General features: G+C 47.6%; 8 protein-coding genes and 1 non-coding gene across 9 annotated transcripts; 5 read left to right on the plus strand and 4 right to left on the minus strand.

The window, feature by feature from the left end:
• Positions 1-194: 194 nt before the first annotated feature.
• LOC111076660 lies at positions 195-1,836 on the plus strand. The gene is made up of 3 exons (XM_022370536.2): positions 195-843; positions 906-1,083; positions 1,168-1,836. The coding sequence occupies exons 1-3, from the start codon at positions 242-244 to the stop codon at positions 1,813-1,815; spliced, it is 1,428 nt and encodes a 475-aa protein (XP_022226228.2). The 5' UTR covers positions 195-241; the 3' UTR covers positions 1,816-1,836.
• Positions 1,785-2,153, minus strand: LOC111076665. Its single transcript, XM_022370541.2, has one exon. It carries the CDS (start codon positions 2,151-2,153, stop codon positions 1,848-1,850), a length of 306 nt encoding a protein of 101 aa, XP_022226233.2. The 3' UTR covers positions 1,785-1,847.
• Positions 2,154-2,312: 159 nt separating this feature from the next.
• Positions 2,313-2,957, minus strand: LOC111076664 (V-type proton ATPase 16 kDa proteolipid subunit). Its single transcript, XM_022370540.2, has one exon. It carries the CDS (start codon positions 2,858-2,860, stop codon positions 2,366-2,368), a length of 495 nt encoding a protein of 164 aa, XP_022226232.1. The 5' UTR covers positions 2,861-2,957; the 3' UTR covers positions 2,313-2,365.
• Positions 2,937-9,562, minus strand: LOC111076659. Its single transcript, XM_022370534.2, has 8 exons — positions 8,993-9,562; positions 8,608-8,938; positions 7,459-8,548; positions 6,925-7,396; positions 5,158-6,205; positions 4,959-5,092; positions 4,569-4,897; positions 2,937-4,509 (listed from the first exon to the last, which is right to left on the minus strand). The coding sequence occupies exons 1-8, from the start codon at positions 9,494-9,496 to the stop codon at positions 3,117-3,119; spliced, it is 5,301 nt and encodes a 1,766-aa protein (XP_022226226.2). The 5' UTR covers positions 9,497-9,562; the 3' UTR covers positions 2,937-3,116.
• LOC111076666 (ubiquitin-fold modifier 1) lies at positions 6,291-6,917 on the plus strand. Its single transcript, XM_022370542.2, has 2 exons — positions 6,291-6,388; positions 6,477-6,917. The coding sequence occupies exon 2, from the start codon at positions 6,599-6,601 to the stop codon at positions 6,851-6,853; it is 255 nt and encodes an 84-aa protein (XP_022226234.1). The 5' UTR covers positions 6,291-6,388; positions 6,477-6,598; the 3' UTR covers positions 6,854-6,917.
• A 107-nt stretch (positions 9,563-9,669) lies between the features above and the next one.
• On the plus strand, positions 9,670-11,428 carry LOC111076661 (GPI mannosyltransferase 2). Its single transcript, XM_022370537.2, is given in 3 exon segments — positions 9,670-9,874; positions 9,929-10,801; positions 10,803-11,428. Coding segments are annotated over 2 exon segments (1,359 nt in total). The 5' UTR covers positions 9,670-9,874; positions 9,929-9,937; the 3' UTR covers positions 11,298-11,428.
• A 43-nt stretch (positions 11,429-11,471) lies between these two features.
• On the plus strand, positions 11,472-12,762 carry LOC111076663 (protein C1orf43 homolog). The gene is made up of 2 exons (XM_022370539.2): positions 11,472-12,181; positions 12,239-12,762. Exons 1-2 carry the CDS (start codon positions 11,562-11,564, stop codon positions 12,654-12,656), a joined length of 1,038 nt encoding a protein of 345 aa, XP_022226231.2. The 5' UTR covers positions 11,472-11,561; the 3' UTR covers positions 12,657-12,762.
• LOC111076662 (glyceraldehyde-3-phosphate dehydrogenase) lies at positions 12,688-14,008 on the minus strand. Its single transcript, XM_022370538.2, is given in 2 exon segments — positions 12,688-13,007; positions 13,009-14,008. Coding segments are annotated over 2 exon segments (1,122 nt in total). The 5' UTR covers positions 13,894-14,008; the 3' UTR covers positions 12,688-12,770.
• An 8,653-nt stretch (positions 14,009-22,661) lies between these two features.
• Positions 22,662-22,732, plus strand: Trnag-gcc. Its single transcript has one exon. It is a non-coding gene; the product is annotated as a tRNA-Gly (tRNA).
• Positions 22,733-23,433: the final 701 nt, after the last annotated feature.

Below are 23,433 nucleotides of genomic sequence, written 5' to 3' on the forward strand. Positions count from 1 at the left end.
AATACGAGATATATACAACAGATAGATAAAATGAGAGAGCGAGTCATCCTCATCAGTCGAGGCTTGTTATCATTGATTGCGTTGACAAATTAACATTGATGCGTCCGTTAGTGTTAGATAATCTTATCGAGAATTTTCAGACAATTAGATAGACATGTCCAGGCAAGGCATCGGCTGCCAGTCGCCGCCAGTCATTCATCGACATCAACATCGACCCATCCATCGAGTCAGCCCATCTGTCATGTTCGCATTGAATTTAAGCCGGAGTGAGAGTGCCGGCCCCTGGGAGCTGGACCCGCAGCAGGATATGCCATCACACAGCGATGCGTGCATCTTCCAGAGGAGAATACCACCGGTGGTGATCTTTGTGCTGTACGGCCTGGCCGTGCCCACGCTTTCCACCTTCGGCCTGTGCACGAATTTCATCAATGCGGTGGTGTTCATGCGGCCCAAGATGACGCCCTCGGCCTTCACCTATCTGGCGGCGCTCTCTTGGATGGACTGCGTCTCCTGTCTGCTGATCACGCTGACGGCTCTGTCGCGCAGCTACTTCTACTACAGCCCCGCCTGGATCGCCTACGACTACCAGTGGCAGACGCCGCTCTTCGGCATCAGCACGGGAGCGGCCAATCTGATTCTCGCCTGCCTCAGCCTGGATCGCTTCACCTATTTGGCCAGCTTTAGGCGAAACAGTGGACCGCCGAGGTTCTGTCGTCGCAAGGTGGCTCGCTATATGATCGCTGTTGTGATCGCCGTCTCCATTGCCGTCAACATGCCATATTTTTTCGTCTTCTATGTGGATCAGGACGGTACCTGTCATGTGCAAGAGTTCTACTACTCCACGTGAGTTTTGTCAGAGAGAGGCTGGGCGTCCGCTTTCTTTACGAATGGAATTCTTTCTGCAGATTCTATAAGGTGCACAACTGGTTCAGCTTCACCCTGCTGGCCCTGCTGCCAGCCGTATTCCTGCTTATCGGCAACACGGCCATCATCATTGCCTTTCGACGATGGACCAAGCAGAGTCGACTTTGCCAGGCCACTGCCAACAATGGCGACACACGCACCACCATCAAACGATATCAGGTACAGTTGCCGACAAAACAATGCGGGCGAGATGTTGAATTCTAATCTTAAGATATCTATTTGTTCCCTATTCCCTATTCGCAGCACCAAATGAAGCTGACAGTGAGCATTGTGATTGTGATAACGCTGTATATGATCGGGGAACTGCCGGCGCATATGACATCGCGAAAGAGTTCGCTCAATCTGCTGTTCGGCGGCGACACCAACAAAGTGGATGAGTCAGTGATGGAGCAGGTGGAGGTGATCTGCATCACGCTCAATGCCCTGCAGCTGTCCCTGAACATAGTCGTGTATGCGGTGATCAATCCCTCCTTCATGCCAGAGTTCTTTCTCTGCCTCAAGGGCACCTCCGACGTGTGCATGGGCATTTGCTGCTTCCGTGCCATTGGTCGGAGCTGGCGTCGATGTCGGACCCGTCGCCAGCAGCAACCCGCGGCCGAGGAGTGCGTGGTCAGCTGTGTGGCGCCTCAGCATTTGCCGGCGGACGAGGCGATGCATTGCGGCTGTGCGAGTTGGGCCAGCGACTCTGATTGCCAAAACGATGCCCACTGCAGAACAGCTGTGGGCACCTTTACGCTAGTGAAGGATTCCCAAGTGCAAGAACACTCCCACTCCCATTCCCATCCAGAGCCGGAGGTGTTTACCACCAGATCCAGCTCCTGCCTGCACGCGAAAGACTCTGCATCAAACGATGATTCCATCTTCAGCTCCAGTTTTATTATAATCACCTAACAAAATTACTAGTTAAATAAACTTCACTTAAATTATATCAGCATGGTATTGTAACGATCCAGGAGACGTTGCCAAATCTTGTTGGTGAAGCGTCGCGCTTTGGTTTGGTCGCCATCGAACACTCTGTAGTAGGGATCCCCCGGCAGTATCTTGTGTATGACAATATGCATCATATCCTTCTTTCGATCCTCGTTCTTGTGTAGTGGACGCACCATCACAATTTTTGTGGAGTTTCCCGCGACAGTTGTGTTTCCTGCCAGAGTTGTGTTCTCTTGAGATTTTACGTGCAACAGGCAAACGCTGAGCACCAAGTAGAAGCCAACGAAATGGAGAAACATTTTGGGACCACAAGCGAAGTGACTCCGACGCTGTCGCCCAACAAACTGAATAACCAATGCTGCAGCACATCTTACAGTTGAGCAAATAGTGGGGAAATGTTAGACCCTCGTGAAACAGATGTAAGAACCGGTTCCCCAGCAAACAAAACTGTTGGCTCGTTGGCTTATGAAGAACTTGTGGGACGTGAAGATGTCCCATTTTTATTGATATTTCATTTGGTAAATAAATAGATGGCCACTATCAGGCCATAGAGGCCCAAGACCTCGGCAAATATCAGTATCAATATGAGACCCACAAACAGCTTCGGCTGCTGTGCAGCTGCACGGACACCAGCATCACCCACAACGCCAATGGCAAAGCCAGCGGCCATTCCAGAGAGACCCACAGACAGACCGGCACCCAGATTGAGGAATCCCTTGTAGGTGGGGTACATCTTCACCAGCGAACCGGTCAACAGCACCGAGACAACCAGTCCATAGATGGCTATGATGCCAGCCATTACCACGGGTATGATGGACTTCATTATCAGCTCCGGATGCTTGACCGCCATCGATGAGATGCCGATGGCCGACTTGGCAGTCCCATACGCTGCTCCCAGCGTGGAGAAGACAATGGCTGAAACGGCTCCCATCACACAGAAGAAGAACGCATACTTCGGCTGATCAATCGTCGCCTCGGGGTCCAATTGATGAGCAGCTCTCAGCATTGTATCGAGAATAAATCAAGTCAAGCAAATGTGTTCGTTTCGGAAAGGTTATGAGGTTTGGAGCAACGAGTGAGTATCGATTTATATTAAAAAACATTTTATTTACGAATGTTAACAGTCTTAACGATAGTGGGGAAACTCATCTTAGGGAGAGCCCGCATAGGTGTGGGCTCCTTTCTAGTCCTAATCATAGTTGAGACAACTAATTATTCAGTTTGGAGTATATAATACAAGACACAGAGCCGCGTTCGTTACCCTACTTACCCTGCAGTTTAGACAGAAAGTCCATGAGGAACTGATGTCGGGTGCGCAGCTCGATGAAATTTCGATGCTTGAGCTTGGCGCGCATCCGCCTAATGAGCTGCTCCCGATCACGTGCCCCCATTTTCATTTCGGTTAGAATTACCTTATCCTCTTCGCGCGTCCACGGCGATGACTTGGTACAACTGTAAGGTGGTGATGCCGGTTTCGATGTGCTGGCAGCCACTGTGGCCTGAGACCCAGCAGCGGAGGCCTCTTCGGCGGTTGTGAAATTCGCCAGACTGGCCACCACATCCAGTTTGCAGTCCTCGTCGCTGTCGAACTGCGTCGTGATCACGTGCTGGGGAGTATTGCCAGCACTCACCCGCAGCGGCTCTAGCTCCTCCTCCGACTGTCCCAAGTCCATTTTGACGGGGGTAAAGGACTGCGGGGAGCGGGGCAGGCTGCCGCCATTGTCCGACAGGAACTCACGATCATCCTGAGTGTCGGGCTCCACTTTGGGCACAGAGAGTGTGGCTGTTGGCTTCTGCTTCGCCTGGGCAATGACGCGGATACCCGCTTTGTTATCGGTGGAGTCTCGAGCACTTTCCTGGTCAATCAAGGTTCGCAAGCGTTTGGCACATTCAATGGCTGGCGAGGGTGGGGGCCGAGTCTCATGGATAACCACCATGGGCGTAACATTTAAGCGAGGTTTAGGCTGCGTCTGGTTCTGTGGAGAGCGTACCTTCTTTGTGGGCGATTTCCGCTTGTCCAGATGCGGTGACAAGCCCGACAACGGACTCAGCCCTGAGCTATTCGCCTGCTTGCGTGGCGACAATTCGCCAAAGTTGATGGCCGTTTTCCTGGCATTCGGATGATGGCCCTGGGAATGGCTGGCATTGGGCGTACTGGTGGCTCCAAAGTTTTGATTGCCATAGAGGCTGGCATTCAGCCGCACGGCATGAGCTTTCAGTGTCAGATCGTCGCACATCTCGATGGAGGAGCTACTGTTCAGCTCATCGCCAGTTGTGTCAATGATCAGGCCACGACTCGCATCATCTTCTTCACTCCGGTCAGCCGCATCGTCGCTGTCCACCGACGTGGCCAGGCTCAGCAGCTTTTCGCCGTGTGTCCGAATGCCGTGGACACAGGTCAGGGCATCGACAGAACCTGCTGGCAAATCGTGCAATTGCTCGTTGTAGATGCTGGCAGCCATGAACGAGAGTTTGGCGGGTAGCAGAATTTTGGAGCCATAGAACATGCGTCCATTGATGTACTTCAATCTGCATGCTGCTGGTGGCTTCGGCTGCGTAACAGGGTCCGCGTAATCGTGAACCGTCTCTGTATACTCGCCGGTTGTGTTGTGCTGCATCTCATGCAGATTAAACGTCTCCACAGGGGGCATCATTCTGTAAATATTAAATTATTAATTGAGGATTTCAAGAATGACGCAATCATCTCCTCTCACCGTTTTGGGGGCTTGCCCTGAGGGAATTGCCGCACAAACCAATCGCACAGAAACTGGTTGCCCTTGAGCAAGGGCATAATCTTATTTTCCACCTTCTTCATGCTAACACTGGGCAGCTCCGCCAGCTCACTGAGGCAGGCGTAGATCTTTCTTATCTGGGCGGGTTGCTTGCAAAAATATATATTCAGTTTGTTGATAAAATTGCTGGCATTGCTGATCATAAAGTGCTGGAAGAACTTCCCCAGCTCAGCGGCCTCCGCAGGTAGCAGAAAGTTGAGGAATACCTCTGCCAATTCGGGATAATCGGGCAAGAGCAGATTTTCCACTTTCTGCAAGGTAAACCACAAGTTGTAATGTTTGCTCAAAAGGCGGACAATATTGTATGCTTACTAGATATAAATCGGACACTTTGTCATGCTGGGGATCAAAGGTCTGCAGCAATTTATTAAATTTCTTGCAATCCTCCACCCGGTCCGCATTCAGCAAGGCCTCCTCCACTTTGTCATAGAAATTATAGGCAAAAACTGTACAAAGATACAAGAATCAGTACGATGTACTATATGTACACTTGAAATCCATTTGAACTCACTGGCATCGTTGCGGTTTTGCTCTTCTGATCCATCTGGCTGCAGCATGTGCCGGAGAAGTTCCTCCTGACGGTTGGCCTTGCGAATCCGAGCCGTTTCATGATCGTCTCGTGATCGTTTTTGCTGCGTCGAGGTCGATGTCGAGGGTTGCACCTTATTGTTGCACAGCATTTTCAAGTCACCGAGCATCAGTGTGTACAGTTCGAGGGCCAGAAAGTGTCTGTGGACGAGCTGTACAGGCTCGCAGGCCTCGTACTTTTCGGTTTCCTTTTGCAGGTAGGATGCGTAGTTGGTGATTAGGTGATGGCAGCGCTTCTGCAGTTTATGGCGCAAACGTTTGTGCAAACTGTGGTAGCGACTCTGTGGCGGGGATAAGCTGGAACGCGACTTATTGCGGGATTGAATCCTTGGCTTAAATATTTGATAGCGAGCCTTTTTGCAGTTTCTGCCTGATCCTGTTCTTGTGCCTGTCAGGGAGATGCTTTCGTGGCCTGTCGAGGAAGTAAGCAACAGACCCTGCTGCGTAGTTTCTACCTCGCTGGAGTTTTCAGAATCGTTTCTCTTCAGAGAATTCGTCAACGCATCCACCGTGTAGTTGATGGCAGGTGGTGCATCTTCGCCCAAGGGAGGCGGTGGTGAAGGCAGAGCCAGAACGTGACTGCATTCCGCGCTGGTGTGTAGCGTACGATTAATGTTCACCACATTCTCGGCCAAGTTTCCCTGCTGGAAGGGAACGGAGACACCAGCTCCTTGTATGTCCGTATCAGTGCCGCCTCCAAACACATAGTTCACATTGATGGTCAGCAAGGACGATTGGCGATCCTTCTTTTTCGCTGCGTAGTTTGGCTTCCTTTGAGACTTCTTTGGTGTCTCTACGAGTGCTGAAACAGTGGCACCCCCGTCTGGGATGGCAGCCTCGCCTAGACTCTCGGGCAATTGCAAATCTTCGCCGATTGCCTCGCGCACAAAATCAATATACGATGCACTGGCTTCAGCTGAGGCCTTGACTGGCTTTATGGTGCGCCTGGCACGCTTCTTTTCCCACGTTTTCTGCAAAATATTCGACAATTCAGGCGACTATAGAAAATTTTCCCGAATTTATAAACATTCAGGGATGAGAGAAACAAAGGTAGGCAACTATCGATAGCCGCGCAGTCAACAGGCGCACTATCACTTGCGGTCGGTAGTTTCCGATAGTATTGCCATTGTCTATCGCACTCTTGGCAACAAAAAGTGAGTCCCAAAAACATATTTTTTGTTATTAATTAAAATATTAATATTATGTGGAGGCAACTTTCTAATTAAAATATTTCAATTTCAGCCGTATTGCACAGCCAAGTCGAGTACGGATTCCATTAGCGACAATCGACACTGGCAGCTGTTTACTGTACACAAAAACACAAAAACTGACCACGTCACTGAGAAATCTATCTGCATTCCAACATGAGCAAAGTAACCTTTAAAATCACGCTAACCTCGGACCCAAAGTTGCCCTTCAAGGTGCTCAGCGTACCGGAGGGAACCCCATTCACGGCCGTGCTCAAATTCGCATCAGAGGAGTTCAAAGTGCCCCCCGAGACGAGCGCGATCATCACCGACGATGGCATTGGCATCAGCCCCCAGCAGACGGCCGGAAATGTATTCCTGAAGCATGGCTCCGAACTGCGTCTCATACCCAGAGATCGTGTGGGCCATTAACTAGCTAGCTTAACGTATTTCCCGCTTGAGATTTTCCCCCCTAATTAAATGTAATATGAAGAAATCCTCACCTGCATGTAGTATTGCCAGGCACTGGGCAGCTCCTGGTAGCGTTCGCGCGGGATCAGCACTTGGCCTCTGTCGAAGCCCAGTAGTATGTGGTTGATGGGCGGCGCCCGCTCGTGATCGAAGTAATACTTGACGGGATTATACTGATATGTTTCGCGCAGCTCAATGACCTTGAAGAAAATTCTTCTGCCCGATTTGCCATGCAGTAAATCCTTGGCCATACGCTTGCAGGATATGCGCACAGGATCGGCGCTCTTACGCAGCGGTCTCTTGGCATTCTTAATGTCAGTCATATGCTTCTCCAGGCCCATGGCTATCAGTTGGTACTCGTATGGAGCCCACGCGGTTATGTGCGGAATGCGCGGTTTGAAGGCCATGCGTGGAAGATATTTCGGATACATGAATACTCGACTGTCCAGCATGAGATCCATTATCCTCGACGCAAGCCGAGGCACCTGCCGCGTTCGGCCACCGCTATACGAGAAAGAGAAGAGCCATTATATTGGGCAGGAAAGAGAAAATCCTTTGGCACTCACGTCAAGTCAGTCTCTTTGTTGATGAAGTCCATCATCTTTTTATTCTCCTCCTGGAAGTCGTCGCTATTGAGATCGTGCTCCCACTGTCGGACCAGCTCGATGGCTTCCTTCAGGTTCGTGCAATTGAAGCTGGCGTCTGTGGCTGCCCTCTGATGAAGATTCTCTAGCAATTCCTTGGGCTTCTTAGCCATCGAATAGAGTGTGGGATGCGAGTAGGTTTGAAGGTAGCTCTGGGTGAGCAGTTGAGTGTGAATACGCAGCTGCTGTTGCAGCGTATCGTGCTGATACTGTGTAAATCCCATGCCACGTGCAATGGGAGGGGCTGGTTGGATACTTCGCAGATTTTCGAACTGTTCATCGTACTCCGCGTAGACGTGCTTGCGCACCGATATGTATTCCCAGGTGAAGTTCGTATCGTATGGCTTCATGTAACGATCCTTGCTGCATTTAGATGATGTGGGCGGTTCCGACGTCTCTGTGTCAGCGTAGTCTAGGAAGGGATCTTGCTCTGAAGGATTGTAGAGGGGCAGTGGACCATTTGCAATGACCTTCGCCAGCTGGAAGCAATTGGGTTGACCAGCCAGCGGCACGGCAATCAGTTCTGGTGGCTCATTTAAGGCATCTGCTGGCACATTCACAATCTTGCAGGGACTGTTCAGACTCCCAGCCCCTACAGACTGATTCGGATCCCCATCCTGCGGCACAGCAACGGGAACGGGCATTAGCATGGCCATATTATTATCCGTACAGGGTACACTCGGTCGAAAGGCATCCAGTTCGGGCTGGTGGGAGGCAGTCATGGCTGGCTGCTCATCAAAATTGATATGCCGCGATACCTGGTCAATGGGATCAACCGAAATATTTGCGCTATCCAGGAATTTCTGTGGGGTCTCCAGTTCAACGGATTCGAATGATACTCCCTCCTGCAGGAGCCCGGCAAACAGTTCGGACACCAGGTCAGTGAGCTCCTTCTTGGATATATTGACATCACGCAACTCCTCGGCGTTTTCATACTCCGAATCAATGTGGTCAACGGCCACATACTCTGGATCTTCAATGAGATCATCGTCATCACCTAGAAAATTATTATCTGCGAAAATACAAAGGATTACTACGTGGAAAAGGCGATGAAGTAAACTTTCTACACACTCAAAGGCTTTGTGAAATCGTTAAGGAACTGCATCCAGTCGGCATCAGTGGCCGTCATGTCGGGCTCGACTATATCACTGGGCTCCAGATCAGGCGGCACAAATCCCGACTGCAGGTCCTCGATTGTCGTCTCCTGCAGACATAGTTTGGAACGCGTACGCGTGGCAATGCGCAGATCTTCATTTCCAGCAATATTTTTGTCAAGCGGCACCTTGAAGCAGCCGTCGTCTGAGAACTTGACAGGCGACTCTTCAGTTCCAGTGAGCGGGGTGTTTGGTGTGCATGGATTGGAGTCCATGTCAGAGGCTGTGGTGTTTGGATCCTCGTCAGACTACAAAACAAGACACATTAATGATGGATATGCTATGGCAAAAGCGTTGCCCACCTCGTGAAAGTCGTCTTCCTTGAAGGTATACTCCTCATCCTCCTCGTCCGAGTGCAAATCGTCGCGTATCAGCGCCTCTATTCCATTCGCGTCGACCGGCGAATCGTTCAGGGAAGGCAGACTAATGCTCGGAGTGCAATTCAGCTCCCTCGCCTTGGCACGGGTCAGCTTGGCCACCGAGGGGGTGTCTGTGATGATGATGGCGCCCCGTTTCTGCTGCTCGGTCGACTCCAGCCGCTCCCTGGCTAGCTCATCCTCCGCCTTCAGGGTGACCAATGCCAGCACGTGGTCATTGCGAACGACACTGCGAACCACCCTATGCATATCCTCGCTGCTAATGGAATTGTCACGAGCCACCTTCCGCAGCCGGCGATCTATTTCCTTGGCATCATCGTCCACCTGAGAGTCGAGACTCTGTCGGTCAACACGCCGCCGCTTTCGCGCTCGCTTGGGCGTTGAGCTGGCGCTGCTGGCGCCGTCTGACTTTTTGGCACTGTTTGGCATTGTTTCGAGACATCTATACACTTAGTTTTAGCACAAAAGATTTACTTAAAAACAAAAATGCCAACAGTGTGCCCACAAAATGCCGCCACTATATTCTGCGGATGGGGATCTTTCGATAGTCAACTATCGCTTAGAATATGCTCTATGCAGGTGTGTACTCACTGTTGCAGCCCTATCGATTGCCGTTTTATCGCGAGCCTGTTGTGGAATTGTCCAGTTGCCGGGCAGGCAAAGCAAACTATTTTATGCACAAAATATTCACTACCGCTGCATACGCCAGGACATTCCCACCCCGAGAGTGCCCTTTGAATAGCTTGCTAACGCTGCCAAAGGCGTGGAGGGTGCAAGTTGAATGCAATCTGATTGTGTCATACACAGGTAAGCTTTGAATTTGGGTGTGAATCACATGCCTCATGACTCCACCCTTCGCAGGCTTAGCAAATGACTAGAAAAGTTACCAAGCTGGCACTGGTCAGTCGGGTCATGGTGCTGGTGGTCCAACTGGTGGCCAACTTTGCCACGCCCAACCACAAGCCCGACGTGTTCCGCATGCCGCAATCCGAGGACGCTAGCAAGAATGGACCGTTTCCTTGGCTGGACAAACTGGTGCTGCAGAGCCTGTCTGGCCTACGGCACTGGGATGGCGAGTACTTCCTGCACATAGCCAGCAATTTGTACACTTATGAGAACACCCTGGCGTTCTATCCGCTGTATCCAGTCGTTGTGCGTCACGTGGCACAGGCCTGCCTTCACTTGGGTGTACCATTGTCCCGAGACGCGCTCATTTTGCTTGTGGCGGTGGCTCTCAATGTCTGGATATTCTGCAAGGCGGCCAACGTCCTACACAAGCTGACCCAACGGATGTTCAACGACCACAACAAGAGCTGGAATGCGGCTTTGATCTTCTGCTTTAATCCGGCGTCGATATTCTTTAGTGCCGCCTACTCAGAGACCTTCTTTGCCTTCGCCAGCTTCTCGCTCATGCTGGAGTGCATGCGATCTGAGAAGGAATTTCGGACTCTAAGGCTGGGAGCTGCCTTGACTGGATGCTTGGTCTGTCGCTCCAATGGACTCATAACCCTGGGATTTCCCTTGTATTTCGTTGCTCGCCACATTCTGCTCTCTACGAGCTCGGCGCAGCGCTGCTGGCAGCTCATCAAAATGGGCCTGGCAATGCTTGTTGCTCTCGGAATCCTTCACACGTATTACTTCTACATCTACAGGCTGTACTGCCTGCCCGATGTTAAGGTGCAGCATGACCAGCACATCTTGGACTACGCCAAGGAGAGGAGCTACTTGGTCTCTGGGCCAGGCATCGGCTGGATCGCCCTGGTGCGGATACACCCTGCCGTTTCCCTACACGTATGTCCAATCGCACTACTGGGATGTGGGCTTTCTGCGCTACTACAAGTGGAAGCAGCTTCCAAACTTTCTGTTGGCCCTCCCCATGCTGCTCTTCATGCATTGGCACTGCTACGACTACATCAGGAAGCTCGTTGCTAACACATGGTCGAAGATCAACCATGCCGAGTACAAATGCCTCCTTAAGGAGCACATTTCGTTCCCATTCGTACTTCACGCCGCTGTGCTGACCCTCGTCTGCACGTTGTACGTACACATTCAAGTTTCCACTCGACTCTTGGCATCGGCTACGCCCGTGTTCTATTGGTTTGCCGCCGATCACATGCCCAACACATTCCAGCTCTCGTTCCGCTCCAAAACTGGGGCACTGTTCATATGGTGCCTCACATACAGCCTGCTGGGAACGGTTCTCTTCAGCAACAACTATCCATGGACGTAAAGTGGATAAGAGGATAAGGAGCACGAGCGCTGGCTGCCAAAAGAGACTGTACATCCGAAAGGATTAAACTTTTAGCATGTAAATATTTTTCAAAAGGACCGCAGAATTGAATTAAAATTTTTGAACTACGACTAATCGATATCATTCGTGCACATCTCTATGTAACGCCTATCGACTACCATATCAGCTGTTTGGGCGCACACAGCAAAACAAAGCGAAAATTGTTTATATCCGTGATACGGGGGATAATAAAAAAAAAAACTTATGGATGGACTACACCTGCATAAGATAAGCGACTTGCGCTCTCCAGAAAGTTCGAGCAAGGAAGCCACAGGCAACAGCATGGAGCAGCTTTCGGGTGTTATGATAATCATAATCATCAGTGGAGGTGTCCTCACATCCCTGATGCTCTTTATCTTTGCCAAGCGACAGATAATGCGGTTCCAGCTGCGTGGACGTCGCGGTCCTCATGTTCCAGTGGGCACCGATGCCAAGAAAGTGCTGCGTCGAGAGATCGAACGACGATTGGACTGCATCCAGAAGATAGCCCAGGAGCCAAGGCTGCTGTGGAACGAAGGCGACAAGTACATAGTGCAGCCGGAGCAGGAGGAGCCTCTGCCGCCGTATTACTACAGAATGAAGGCTGTAGATGACGTAAAACTGCTGGAATCTGAGATCGCCCGGGCGGATGGCAGCACAAGGCACGCCCACGAGAGTCTTCGTGCGTTTCTCCTTACCACGCTGTCGGTCACCCTCAACGGTGCAGGCCAGCGCATGATTCACCAGTATTGTGATATGTACGAGCACGCTCGCCACGATCCCAACGAGTTTGGCAAGGACGAATATGAGGCGTATCACCGTTTGTTGCTAAAGCTCCTGGAAGCGTAAGTACACCCGGCTCCGATCTCGTCTGGCTACATGACTTAAGACTTACCCTTTAGATCCAAGCAGCTGAAGAATTACAACTCCAGGAAGGCCTCACCGGCCCGCACTCCACGCAAGCAAACCAAAATGCACTCTCTACTGGATCCGGCTCGCCTGCGTCCTCCCACCTCATTGGACAATGTGCAACCGAGCAGCGAACTGACTTCTGGCCAGCATTCGAAGGTCAACATGACACTCGGCCTCCAAGGCGTCCCCATAGACGGGGCCGCCGAGCTGGCCACCAATCCGCTGCACTTGCAGGCCCCGGCCGAAAGGGATCTCATTATACGCAGCAGAATCAAGACTCCAACGCTAGACGACATCATTGTTGAGGCGGACCACCATCAGAGCGGTGATGGTGCCGTGGAGGGGGCGGAGAACGAAATAAGAAGCATATCCGCTATGCAATTCCAGAGGAATTCCAGTAATGTCTAAGCCATCGCCCAAAGAACACAAGCGATCACTGCTTGGGTGAACCCAATAAAATATTAAATTCGTATAAAGGGAATTTCTATAACACAATAAAATAATTAAAATATAATTTTTTTCCTATTTCTTCTTGCAGGGATCCTTGTCTTTCTCGGCACACTTCTTCTTCAGCTCCTCCTCGGCGCACTTCTTCTTCAGCTCTTTCTCAGCACACATCTTCTTCAGCGCTTCCTCGGCACACTTGTCCGCCAGTTGGGTGTACACAATCAGATCGAAGAGGCGACACGAGTAGCCCGTCTCATTGTCATACCAGGCAATCAGCTTGACAAAGTTATCGCTGAGGGCAATGCAGGCCTTTGGCATCGAAAACGGACGCAAAGCGCGAACCGTTGAAGTCCGAGGAGACGACCTCCTCCTCCACATAGCCAAGGATACCCTTCATATCACCCTCGGCCGCTGCCTTTACGGCCTTTTTGATATCATCCAATTTGGCAGCCTTTTCCAGGCGGCATGTCAGATCCACCACAGAGACATTTGGGACGGGCACACGGAACGCCATGCCCGTGAGCTTCCCGTTCAGAGAGGGAATCACCTTGCCCACTGCCTTGGCAGCGCCCGTGGATGCTGGTATGATATTGCACATTCCACTGCGACCATCGCGCCATGCCTTGTTGCTCGGCCCATCGATGATCTTCTGGGTGGCGGTGGCGGCATGCACCGTGGTCATCAGACCCTCCACAATTTGGAACTTGTCGTGCACCACCTTGGCCAGCGGGGCCAGGCAGTTGGTGGTGCATGAGGCGTTCGATATGATCTTCATGTCCGGTTTATACTTGTCCAAATTAACGCCGCACACAAACATCGGGGCATCGGACGAGGGGGCAGAGATGACCACCTTCTTGGCGCCCCCATCCAAATGGACCTGGCACGCCTTTAAAGTGGTAAAGCGGCCCGAGCAATCGACGACAGTTGTCACGCCCAGATCTTTCCACTTGAGCTTCTTGGGATCGGACTCCTTCAGCAGCTTGATCTTCTTCCCATTGACCACCAATGTGTTTCCCTCCAGGGAGATCTTCTCGTTGAATATGCCGTGCGTGGAGTCGTGACGCAGCATATAGGCCAAGTACTTGGGGTCCATTGAGGGGTCATTGATGGCCAGCACTTGCGCCTCCTTGCGCATCAGACAGTTGCGTAGAAACACGCGACCGATGCGTCCAAAGCCATTGATTCCGAGTCCAGACATCTGATGATGCTCGCAATATTAACACAGTTAGATTTTCAAAAAATTGAGTTTGTTTCCACTAAAATGTTGGCTCCGATTTGAGAGTATTCCTATCGAATGAAACAATGCCAAAGGGCACAAACACAGGACACAAACGGATGACATTTGAGTCACGGTTCACTGAAGCACCGAAGCAGATCGTACAAGGAATTTATGTTTCCCAAATGGGATGTTTTACCTTTGATTGCTTATTTAAACCCACACCCAAGCATGGATGCCATTCATACGGTGAATAGTTGTAAGATTTTGGTATTCCGCCTACAAGATACCCGCTACTCACAAATAAATGGGCAACACTATCAAAGCAAAACTCTCGCAATGAGAGACTAAAGAGCACAATGGCATACTCTGTGAGGTACTGGGTATATGACGCACCAGAGTATAAATCAATCGAAATTCGTCCAGCTGCCAGAGCTTCTCACAACAATTCAAATTCGACCTTTGTCTTGGGGGGGAGGAGGTGGAGCTGCTTCTCTGCCCAATTGTTGCCCACAGGCACTGGGAGTCCGCTTCAAGGGTCATTACTCACCTTTGTGTGTGGGGAACGCCACTTCTTATACCCATCCCAGGAGGCGGCACTCGGCCCTCGCCCTTCCACACACAACTTTTTTCCTGCATTTCAGATGACGGGGACCAAAGTACCGAAATATCAATTCCAGAAACCAATTCCTCCCCTCACTCGACTGTCCCCTCGCCCGTCTGTTGGCCATGACTTTGCTGGAAATGTTCCGAATTGTACTTTTATTCCGTTTCGCTTTTCGTGGAGTCACCATTATCCGTGCCACCTGGATCCACACCACCCCTTGCCACATACATATGTCGGGGAAAATGGTCTTCCATTTAGCCCTATGACAACTTAACTTTGTTGAATATTTATGATGCCTCGGCAGCAGGTGGGCCCGCTTGGGCCCGACAACATGCTTGCAACATGTGGCAGTGGCAACATGCGACCGCCCACGTACCGACCGGGAGAGCGAAAGTGCGCTCTCTCTTTTGGTGGCCCCGGAAACCAACCAGAGTTCGGGCTCTCTCCGGGGGCTGTGGTGGGTTTTTGGCGTGTTGGGTTGTGTTGCAAGTGCAAAAATTGGGTCCGTTGCTGATTACGAAATTGTTGCAGTAATCGTAGCACCCCCGCAGCCCAAGTCCAGCAACAAATGAAGATGAAGGTGTCCCACCGCCCAGCGGTGTGGGGGACTCTCAACAAATGTCCCATACGACTATGTATCTACATGTTCCCATGTTTATTCTTTGAATCCAATCAAATCCAACTTAATCCAACTGCCGCAGGGCTCTGGATCTATCGTGGTCATAGAAAAAGCACTTAAAGGGTCTTAGTGCAAGGGCCACAGCTCTTCCTGGGTCGAGAGGTTGCAGGGCAGCACAACTTTGTTGCTTTTCCTGCTTAGTGTCTCTTTTTTCATTTCAGTTTCAGCTTAGTAGTTGTTGTTGCTTTTGCCTGCTTGAAATTTATGCGAAAAACTTTCAAATTTGAAACTTGGCTGCCGAGTGTCGCCGCTGAGAAATGGAACCGGGACAGGGGACCCAGCCACAGCAGCACCCAGCACCAGCAACCTGAGTGGTACAAAATGTTTCCATTAAAATATCGTTTAAAGAAGGAGCTTAAACTGGAGCTTAAACTAGAGCTGAAAATTAAAATGAAATTTAAATTAAATATTTGCCAAACGGTAATAGTATAAAGCATAATATTTGCGTGTTAATTAAGCTTATCATTTTCCATATTTATGTTTTGTGAATATTTTAATTTAATTTGAAAATCATTTCAATAAAGCTCGTGTGTTATTTGAACTACAATAATATTTAAAAAAGTTAATCAGAAAAGCACACAGCTGCTGGCTGCCAAAGAAATCAAGCAAAAACTCATCTGCAGTGACAAGCGACTGACTGACTGCATTCAATTTGTAGCTGTAGCGACCAGCCAAGCAGGCAGAGCTTTAAGCTAATACCATACCAGTTCACTTCCACTCTACTCTCGCTCTCTCTTATAAAGCTTTTGCTTGAGTGGGGATCGCTAAGCTCGATTTACGCAGTCGGCAGAAATTGTGCAATTACCGTTGGCCAAAACAAGTTCATGCATGTCCATGCGTGTTCGTTCGTTCGTTCTTTCGTGTCGTCTCCCACCCGCAAGCATCCTTAATCTTAATCACAGTTTTTTCAACTGCCAACAAACATTAAGCGTAACTGTGCCGTTTTCTACATGCAACTAATACTCGGCCAACGTTAAATGTCCCTCTAGGGTCCCCTTAACTTTTGGGCCCCCACCCACTCAACCCGACAAAGCCCCATACTAAAGTCAGCGCTCTATGGCAGTATTTAAGAGACGGGCTGAACATTAAAGTGTGCCACAGGCCACACCGAACGGCACAACAAATCGTTTGCGAAATGTTGCGGAAGTGCCAATTGTTTTTGTGTCTTGTCCCAGGCGCAAACAAGCAGCGAAGGACAAACTGCCGCCATAATTTCCACAGCTGTCAGTGCGATGCGGAGCAGCTTAGCACCGCACCCACCCACTTCCCACATCCCACTTCAGGAGCCCGACTTTTCCCACCCACCGATAATCGCATTGAGCTTATAAATTTTCCATAAGCTCCTGCTGAGCAACGTTTCTGGGGCGGAATGGGTGTGCAATGGGCACGGGTGCAGCAATGTTGTTTGACTGCTTAGCGATTATCCTGGGGATCAATATTCAGCTTTCAGCTACCAGCTCCCAGCTGCAGGACCCTGCAGCGTAGTGTAGTGCCCGAACAGCACAGGGCGCACTAGAAGAATGGAGCAGCATGCAGCAGCATATCATTCAAGCAGCTCGTTAGCCAAGAAACTGGGAAGGGATCTCGACTACAAATTGAATTGTCAAACACAAGTGCGGCACTTTGTCGTTGGAGCTGCTGAAAATATTTGGGGGAACAAAGCAGGCCCCGGAACAAAGGAACAGCCTGCTCTCCATTCAAGCCTGACAGCTAATTGTGCGCTCAAGTGGCTAAAAGGGGCGTGCCAGGCAAGGGTTCTGTGTCCTGTTCGTACTTGTTTCTGCCAGAACTTGGAATTAAATCAAAAAGCCAATGCGGCAGATGCAAATCAGATTTGTTTTGGTACTATCCTTTCCTTTCCATTATTATTTTTTTTTTTTTTATATTTGGCAGCTCATGAAAATAAGTATATAACTGCAGCCAAAAATCAATGGGAGCCACAAGCACACCCCAACCCACCCACAGATGGATGTGACACTGTTTGACTATGTCTGAGTTCTGGAAATGCCATTCTATTCATTGGCTTTGCTTTGGGGATATAATTCAATTTGCATGATGGCGGATGTGGAATGGCAATTTCCTTCTATGCATATCTCTCTCCCTCTCTCTCTGTCTGTCTCATTCTGTGTGTTTTGGGTTTCTGTGGCATTGAAACTTGTGTAAAACTTTCCTGGCAGCTTTGAAAATTAGTTGGCGATAAATAAACTGCAACTACAAGAGTATTTGAATGCACAGTAATGGTATGACCAAAGCTATGCCTCAGATTTGCCTCAGATAAATGGTAACTTTTCAGTGTCAAGCGCTCTAAGCGCAATAAAAGCCCTTTCGAGTGGAATTTTCAATGAAAGGGATCTGTGCTTTTGCTGGGTGTAAATATGTATATAATTTGTACATAAAAGGAACTCTCTGGCAACAAATCTTTCACTGAGAAACAAACTTGAAACAAGGCCATTAGAGAGAATCCCACACAATTGCAGGGTCCTGCAATTGCCTCAGCACTCGCACCTACCAGCTACTCGCCTGTTCACTCCCATTTGTGCTTGGGGGGAGCTTCATATAAATTCCCCATCTATCAGTTCTCGGTGGTCGTTGGTCACTGGTCGCTTTTGACTAATTGAGCGACTGACCAGTGAGAAATTGCCTGAAATTGAAATTCAATGGAATAACAATTAATTGAGTGTTGGTTCAGACAGGTGCAGTAATTACGTTGATATATGACTGTCTACTACACAGCCTGTCGGACTCGATAAATAAAACAGCATTACGTATACGCTAAGGATGGCCAGCTACATGTAATGTACTGTCGTCTGTACTCCTACGTCCTACGTAGTATTCTGCTAGGGCAGCGAGTCAAATGCCATGAAATTTCATTACCTTCAAGAGCAGCAAATAGCATAAAAGTTAAGCTGCAACCTAAACCAATTACATTTGCTCCGCGCGACTGACACGGAGACGAGGGGACGAGCCACGGGAGACAGAGCCCCAAGAGCCACTACCACTTGAGAATGCTAGTGGACGAAAACGAGCAATGAGAATGTCAACAGTACCAACAAACCAACAACGAAAAACAAGAAATCCCACCCTCTTTCATAGGTGGCCGAAGGTTTGGATGCCCTTGCAGATACATATGTAGATATTTTCTATGGTAGATATACATACATATGTACAATGAAAACTAAAGCTTTGATTTGCCCTACGTTGGGTTTTCAGAAACAACAAAAATTTAAACAATACAACTCTTTTTTTCAACTATTGTTTCTTTATTACAAAATAAATTACAAAATCTGAGCGATTTCCATTTATATACTGCCATCAGGAACAAAAAATGTGAAAATGAAGTGTCAGACAGATATCTTTAAAACAAAAGGAATTATCAGATGGATGCTGCTGGTGCTAATCAAAACCATACTTAAAATGTATACTCTATAGGGTCGAAAAAACTTTTCTTCTCAGACAACCACAGACCGCTATCCAAAATCGTAATACCCTCTGTCTGCAGGGATATAAAAATATGTCCAGGACCAGCAGGAAAGAGCCAAGAGGAACAATAGTGAAACCGAGCAGCAGGCAAGGGGGCAGGGCAGCCAGCAACTGGTGCTCTGTTAGGTGGAAGGAGAGCAGCGAGAGAAACGGAAGGACCAAGCTTCAGCGGGGACATTAAAGAGATTTATTTATATCTGGCAACATTGTGTGTGCCGTGCCGAGTGTTGCCGAAGCATATAAAGTCACGGAACTGAGATGAGCTGAGAGCAAGGAAGGCAATGGAGTACAGCAGAACAATTCCCTCACTTGTCAGCTAACAAACTGCTCACCCTTACAGCCGCACCGCTCCCCACCCTTTCTCACTCCGACTGTCAAAAACTCATTTTTTATTTAAATAATATGCAAAAAAAAGAAAAAATCCCAAAAAAAAAGGCAGATGGAGGCAAAGTAAAGTACCGCTTGTTGTTGTTCATTTTTTTGGGTATAAAAAAAACTTTTGCGTCAAAGTTCGAGCGTCATTTTTTTATTATGATGATGAGGCCCGACAAGTTGAATTTCTTTTCTGTCTGTCTGCCACTGCCACAGTCCCTGCCCATAGCCGGTGGCCCCAGGGATGTTAGGTGTCAGTCCACAGACATTCGTTGTCATTCCGCTCCCATCGGGGGCAAAGGCAAATGTACAAGTTCCAATTGAAAGGGAGGCAAATCCCATTTGAAGCGGAGGCACATTTGGCCAAATAAGTTTAGAAAACTCGAACAACACAATGAGTATCAAGTGGTTGACTGCTGGAGAGAGGAGTCATGGCATGGAAAATGCCATTAGAATAGTTCCTTCGTTTCCTCTACTGGATGAAATCTTTTTAGCATTACCTACAGGTTTCGTGTCGCTTATTTTGTTTATTTTTCATGGATTATTTGCATTTTTTTCGATCAATATCATATGTTAACATGCGGAAGTTTATTTCTGCCCTCTTATCCTCTTCATTTCTTATATAAAGAGGGTATATGACAGAAATTAAATAACAACATTTTTATTTCCTGACATTTTCCACTTGCTCGTGCAGAGCCTTATCATTGTCACGACCCATCATGTTGTTCACCTTTTTGCATAAATAATTGTTTATAAGCACGTGCACACGACTGTGTTGTCCTCGTCCTGCCACACACACACACACACAAACAGACACCTCCCTGCCCCACTGCACTCCGCTTCGTCATGCATCATTCCTTCCAAAAACATGCAAAGCAAAGATAGACAAAGAGAGAGAGAGAAAGATAGCGACAGAGGAGAAGGAAATAGGTGGGTGGGGCATGGGTTTGCGTGACCAAAGTCTAAGAGGTGATAAATAACTTCAAAATGCAGACATCAGTCGCCTGAGTAAGGGAGGTAGGGGAGGGACTGACTGCTGCCTTAAACAAAGTTACACACCAACAGCGACGAAAGCTTATGAAGTTGGCCTGGGACCCACTTCTAATGGACTGACAATTGGCCAAGTTAGCACGGTTAACGAGTCTTTTGCCTGGCCTTTAGTTCCAGATGAATGGAATGTAATTTTCTGATTGTGCCCCCCAGCATCAGCACGACCTTGCCATGTGCCACATGTGAGTGTGAGTGTATCCTTGGACAGTCGCAGAGAGAGTCGCATACATATATCTATGCATGCATGTTGGATAGGGAATGTAATAAAAGAACGTCATATGCAGTACAATCAGATATTTTTATTTGTTTTTAGCTTACGCCCCACTATTGTCCTTGTCCTTGGATAAAAATAAACATACATACATATGTAGATGTAAATGTAAATATGCTGCTGGTAAGCCAAGACAACAAAAATCTGCTAGAACAATTCCAGAAAAAAACAAAAGCTACAAAGTGCTTGTAAAACAATTTGAAAATAGCTGCAGGGAAAAAGACAGACAAGAGCTCCAGCACAAGAGAGAGAGAGAGTAGGTGAGTGGGTGAAGGACACCCAGCAGACCCTCAGACGAGACTGAGAAAGCAAATGCATAAGCAAATTAACTGTAAATACGCAGTTTATGAATATTCCGTAAAGCGCTCTCCAGTGTCTTACACTTTCCTCTGTCTGGGCGAAAGCTTTCCGACGTGGTTCGCCAGATCAAGTGTTAACCACGTAATCCCCAATTAATGTACAGCCAGCCCTTCAACCCAAAAGTTGACAACTTAATTAGCCCGCAATGACTGTACTTGAGAGCGTAAAGGCGGGCAGCATATGAATTCCTAATGTCCAGACATACCATGTAATTACCCAAGCTAATGGCAATCGGAGAGGGAGGTAGCCGGGAGAATTTAATGAGTATGGAATTGTACCAAAAGTGGGGATTTCTTAAGAGATTCTTAGGTCAAAATTGAAAAGTAAAAATATATAAAAAAAAAACAAAGTAACGGAAATTTCTGTAGTCAATCGAAAATTAAATTGAAATAAGAATAAACGTTGAACCCAATTAAAATGGAATTAAATTGCATACTGAAAATTATTCCGATAAAGTTTAGTTGCAATAATTGTAAAAGTTGAACCGCAGCTCAACTGAAATGTAAATCAATAATCCGGATAATGTTGCAATAAAATGATAATAAAATGGGAATGTTGTAATGCTAAAGTGACGTAAAGCCAAATTGAAATGGAAGCTTGAATGCAGTGGCAGTGGAAAACAGAACAAAACGTTTGATAATCCACAGCAAGGCATCAGAAACAATTAGATTTGAGGGAGATACGAGTCTAACGCCAATTAAAATCTTCCACTCCATTAGACAATTAAAAATTCAACGAACTGACAGCCCGCATTAGGTTTAATGGAAACCATTTCCAATTCCGGGGATGTACATGTACATGCCAGCCTGAAATACGTTTGTATCTGCCCTTGTGTGCAGTATATGTACACGGATGTGGCTTGGGCGTGCTGTCAACTGCACTAACCGCGTAGCTCTGGCACATTTCTAACGGTATTTTTTTTTAATTTAAATTTTCATAAATTATTTTTGCCAAAATTGCCAGGGAACTGTTTTTTTATTTCAAGAGATTATATTTTAAATGAGCTTTGATTCACAACTAAAATGATTCTTCAAGTACTTTGAAAATTTAATTAAAAATCATCTTGAGGCAAATAGTCTGGCGAAATGTGTGGAGTACGTACATATATTTTCAACGAAAACATCCCAAACTTCCACTTTCCTCAAAGATTTGGACCGGCTTTGAATATACAGTTGGTTCATGTAAATGGAAACTAAAAGCAGTAAAAATTTTCCATAATCCTCGAACTGAAATCCCGGGCAGACTCTGTTGCGGAAGAGCAAACAATGGACAGTGAGAGCTGCCGCCTGTCCGTGCATATTTTATGAGTCCCACAAGTGGCCGCATTGTCAGCAGTGGGGCAGGCAGCCCTAAGCTTTTAATTGGCTATTGAAAACGGAGGCAAAGTTTTCCCATTTCTGTTTACTTGGGGCGGACCCTGGGAAACAATATAGAAATTCATCTGCCAGCGACGCGTCGGCGTGAAGTCGTTTTCCCCCATAAAGTGCTCAATAAACTAGTAAATGAGATATGCCCAGAGCCATCCATCTTCACAGCCTATCTATTCCATCCACTCCCACTCCCATATTATCCACTCAAATGGAGGTTTCCTCTTGATTTTGTTGCTTTTGGCATGCCTATTAAGTTCATAAATATAAAAAAATTTGTAGCCAATTCTCAGACTCTTCGAAGCAGACATTATTTTTGTAATTTTCAACACACTTAAGATATATAAACAATATTTTGTAAGCAATTTATTGCAAAATTAAAGAATAAAGTCTTTGCTGTAAACATATTTCGATGGGGCAACATTTTGATACCCTCTAATTGAGATTTACATTTACCTCAAGGAAGAACCTGCTTTTGGCTGGTTTTTTTTTTAGATTAGATTAACTTTTTCGTATCACCATTTAGAGTTTAGATTCGGTCAAGGGGTAGGGATATGTCACCAAGCATCGGTGGTTCAGTGGTAGAATGCTCGCCTGCCACGCGGGCGGCCCGGGTTCGATTCCCGGCCGATGCAGACAATACTTTTTTTTGCTTGTCTTTTAAAGTATATTTTTCGCATATTTTAAGTCGCTTAAAATGTTAATGTTTTCTTGCTAACAGCTACTTGTTTTTTTGTTCAATAGAGCTAATATTTTATTCATTTTCCATATCCTATGGATAAAATCTTTGAAAAAATGATTCTCCTTATTTTTTGTATGGTTCATAACCTTTTTCATACATTTTACTTGCCCTTTGTTCATTCTCTTTATCGACCAACGTTTATACAAACCCCCACAAAAACCGTCTGGTCTGGTCGGCCCGTACTACCATTAAACCAAATGAATATTATTAAACATCAATTGTTTTTGTTAGCGTTGAGAAAATAATGAACAAAAAAATACGTCAGATTTTATGTTATGTTCTACACGAAAGCTAGATTACTCATACGCCCCATACGTCTGCCGCTGGCATGGAATAAAAGAAAAAAGAGAAGGAGAAACGAGTATCTGGAGGAGTGGCCTTCATTAAGTGGCAGTGGCCGAGAGGCGAGTGGCAGTGGTGAGTGCGATAGCGGGGTAAGTTTGCTTTATCATTGCGTTAATCATACGCCATGTGGCGCATTCAACAGTTTTTCAACGTCCGTCGCGCGACGCTGGCGGCTCGCTTATTATTTTAATTTATGCTTTAAGCGCTGCGACAATGATAAACGAAATTAATTATGCACTGCAGAAGAGG

The sequence above is a fragment of the Drosophila obscura genome, unplaced genomic scaffold, assembly GCF_018151105.1.
Source record: "Drosophila obscura isolate BZ-5 IFL unplaced genomic scaffold, ASM1815110v1 contig_186, whole genome shotgun sequence".
Lineage (NCBI taxonomy): Eukaryota > Metazoa > Arthropoda > Insecta > Diptera > Drosophilidae > Drosophila > Drosophila obscura.

What these genes read in the sequence shown, in the direction of transcription:
- LOC111076660 (XM_022370536.2), top strand. Translation starts at nt 242, where the DNA reads ATGTTCGCATTGAATTTAAGCCGGAGTGAGAGTGCCGGCCCCTGGGAG. An exon ending in CAAGAGTTCTACTACTCCAC is followed by an intron (nt 844 to 905) that starts GTGAGTTTTGTC and finishes TTCTTTCTGCAG; the next exon opens with ATTCTATAAGGTGCACAACT. An exon ending in CCACCATCAAACGATATCAG is followed by an intron (nt 1,084 to 1,167) that starts GTACAGTTGCCG and finishes CCCTATTCGCAG; the next exon opens with CACCAAATGAAGCTGACAGT.
- LOC111076659 (XM_022370534.2), bottom strand. Translation starts at nt 9,496, where the DNA reads ATGCCAAACAGTGCCAAAAAGTCAGACGGCGCCAGCAGCGCCAGCTCA. An exon ending in AGGAAGACGACTTTCACGAG is followed by an intron (nt 8,939 to 8,992) that starts GTGGGCAACGCT and finishes CTTGTTTTGTAG; the next exon opens with TCTGACGAGGATCCAAACAC. An exon ending in GCAAAACCGCAACGATGCCA is followed by an intron (nt 5,093 to 5,157) that starts GTGAGTTCAAAT and finishes ATCTTTGTACAG; the next exon opens with TTTTTGCCTATAATTTCTAT.
- LOC111076664 (XM_022370540.2), bottom strand. Translation starts at nt 2,860, where the DNA reads ATGCTGAGAGCTGCTCATCAATTGGACCCCGAGGCGACGATTGATCAG.
- LOC111076666 (XM_022370542.2), top strand. Translation starts at nt 6,599, where the DNA reads ATGAGCAAAGTAACCTTTAAAATCACGCTAACCTCGGACCCAAAGTTG.
- LOC111076663 (XM_022370539.2), top strand. Translation starts at nt 11,562, where the DNA reads ATGGATGGACTACACCTGCATAAGATAAGCGACTTGCGCTCTCCAGAA. An exon ending in TTGCTAAAGCTCCTGGAAGC is followed by an intron (nt 12,182 to 12,238) that starts GTAAGTACACCC and finishes CTTACCCTTTAG; the next exon opens with ATCCAAGCAGCTGAAGAATT.
- LOC111076665 (XM_022370541.2), bottom strand. Translation starts at nt 2,153, where the DNA reads ATGTTTCTCCATTTCGTTGGCTTCTACTTGGTGCTCAGCGTTTGCCTG.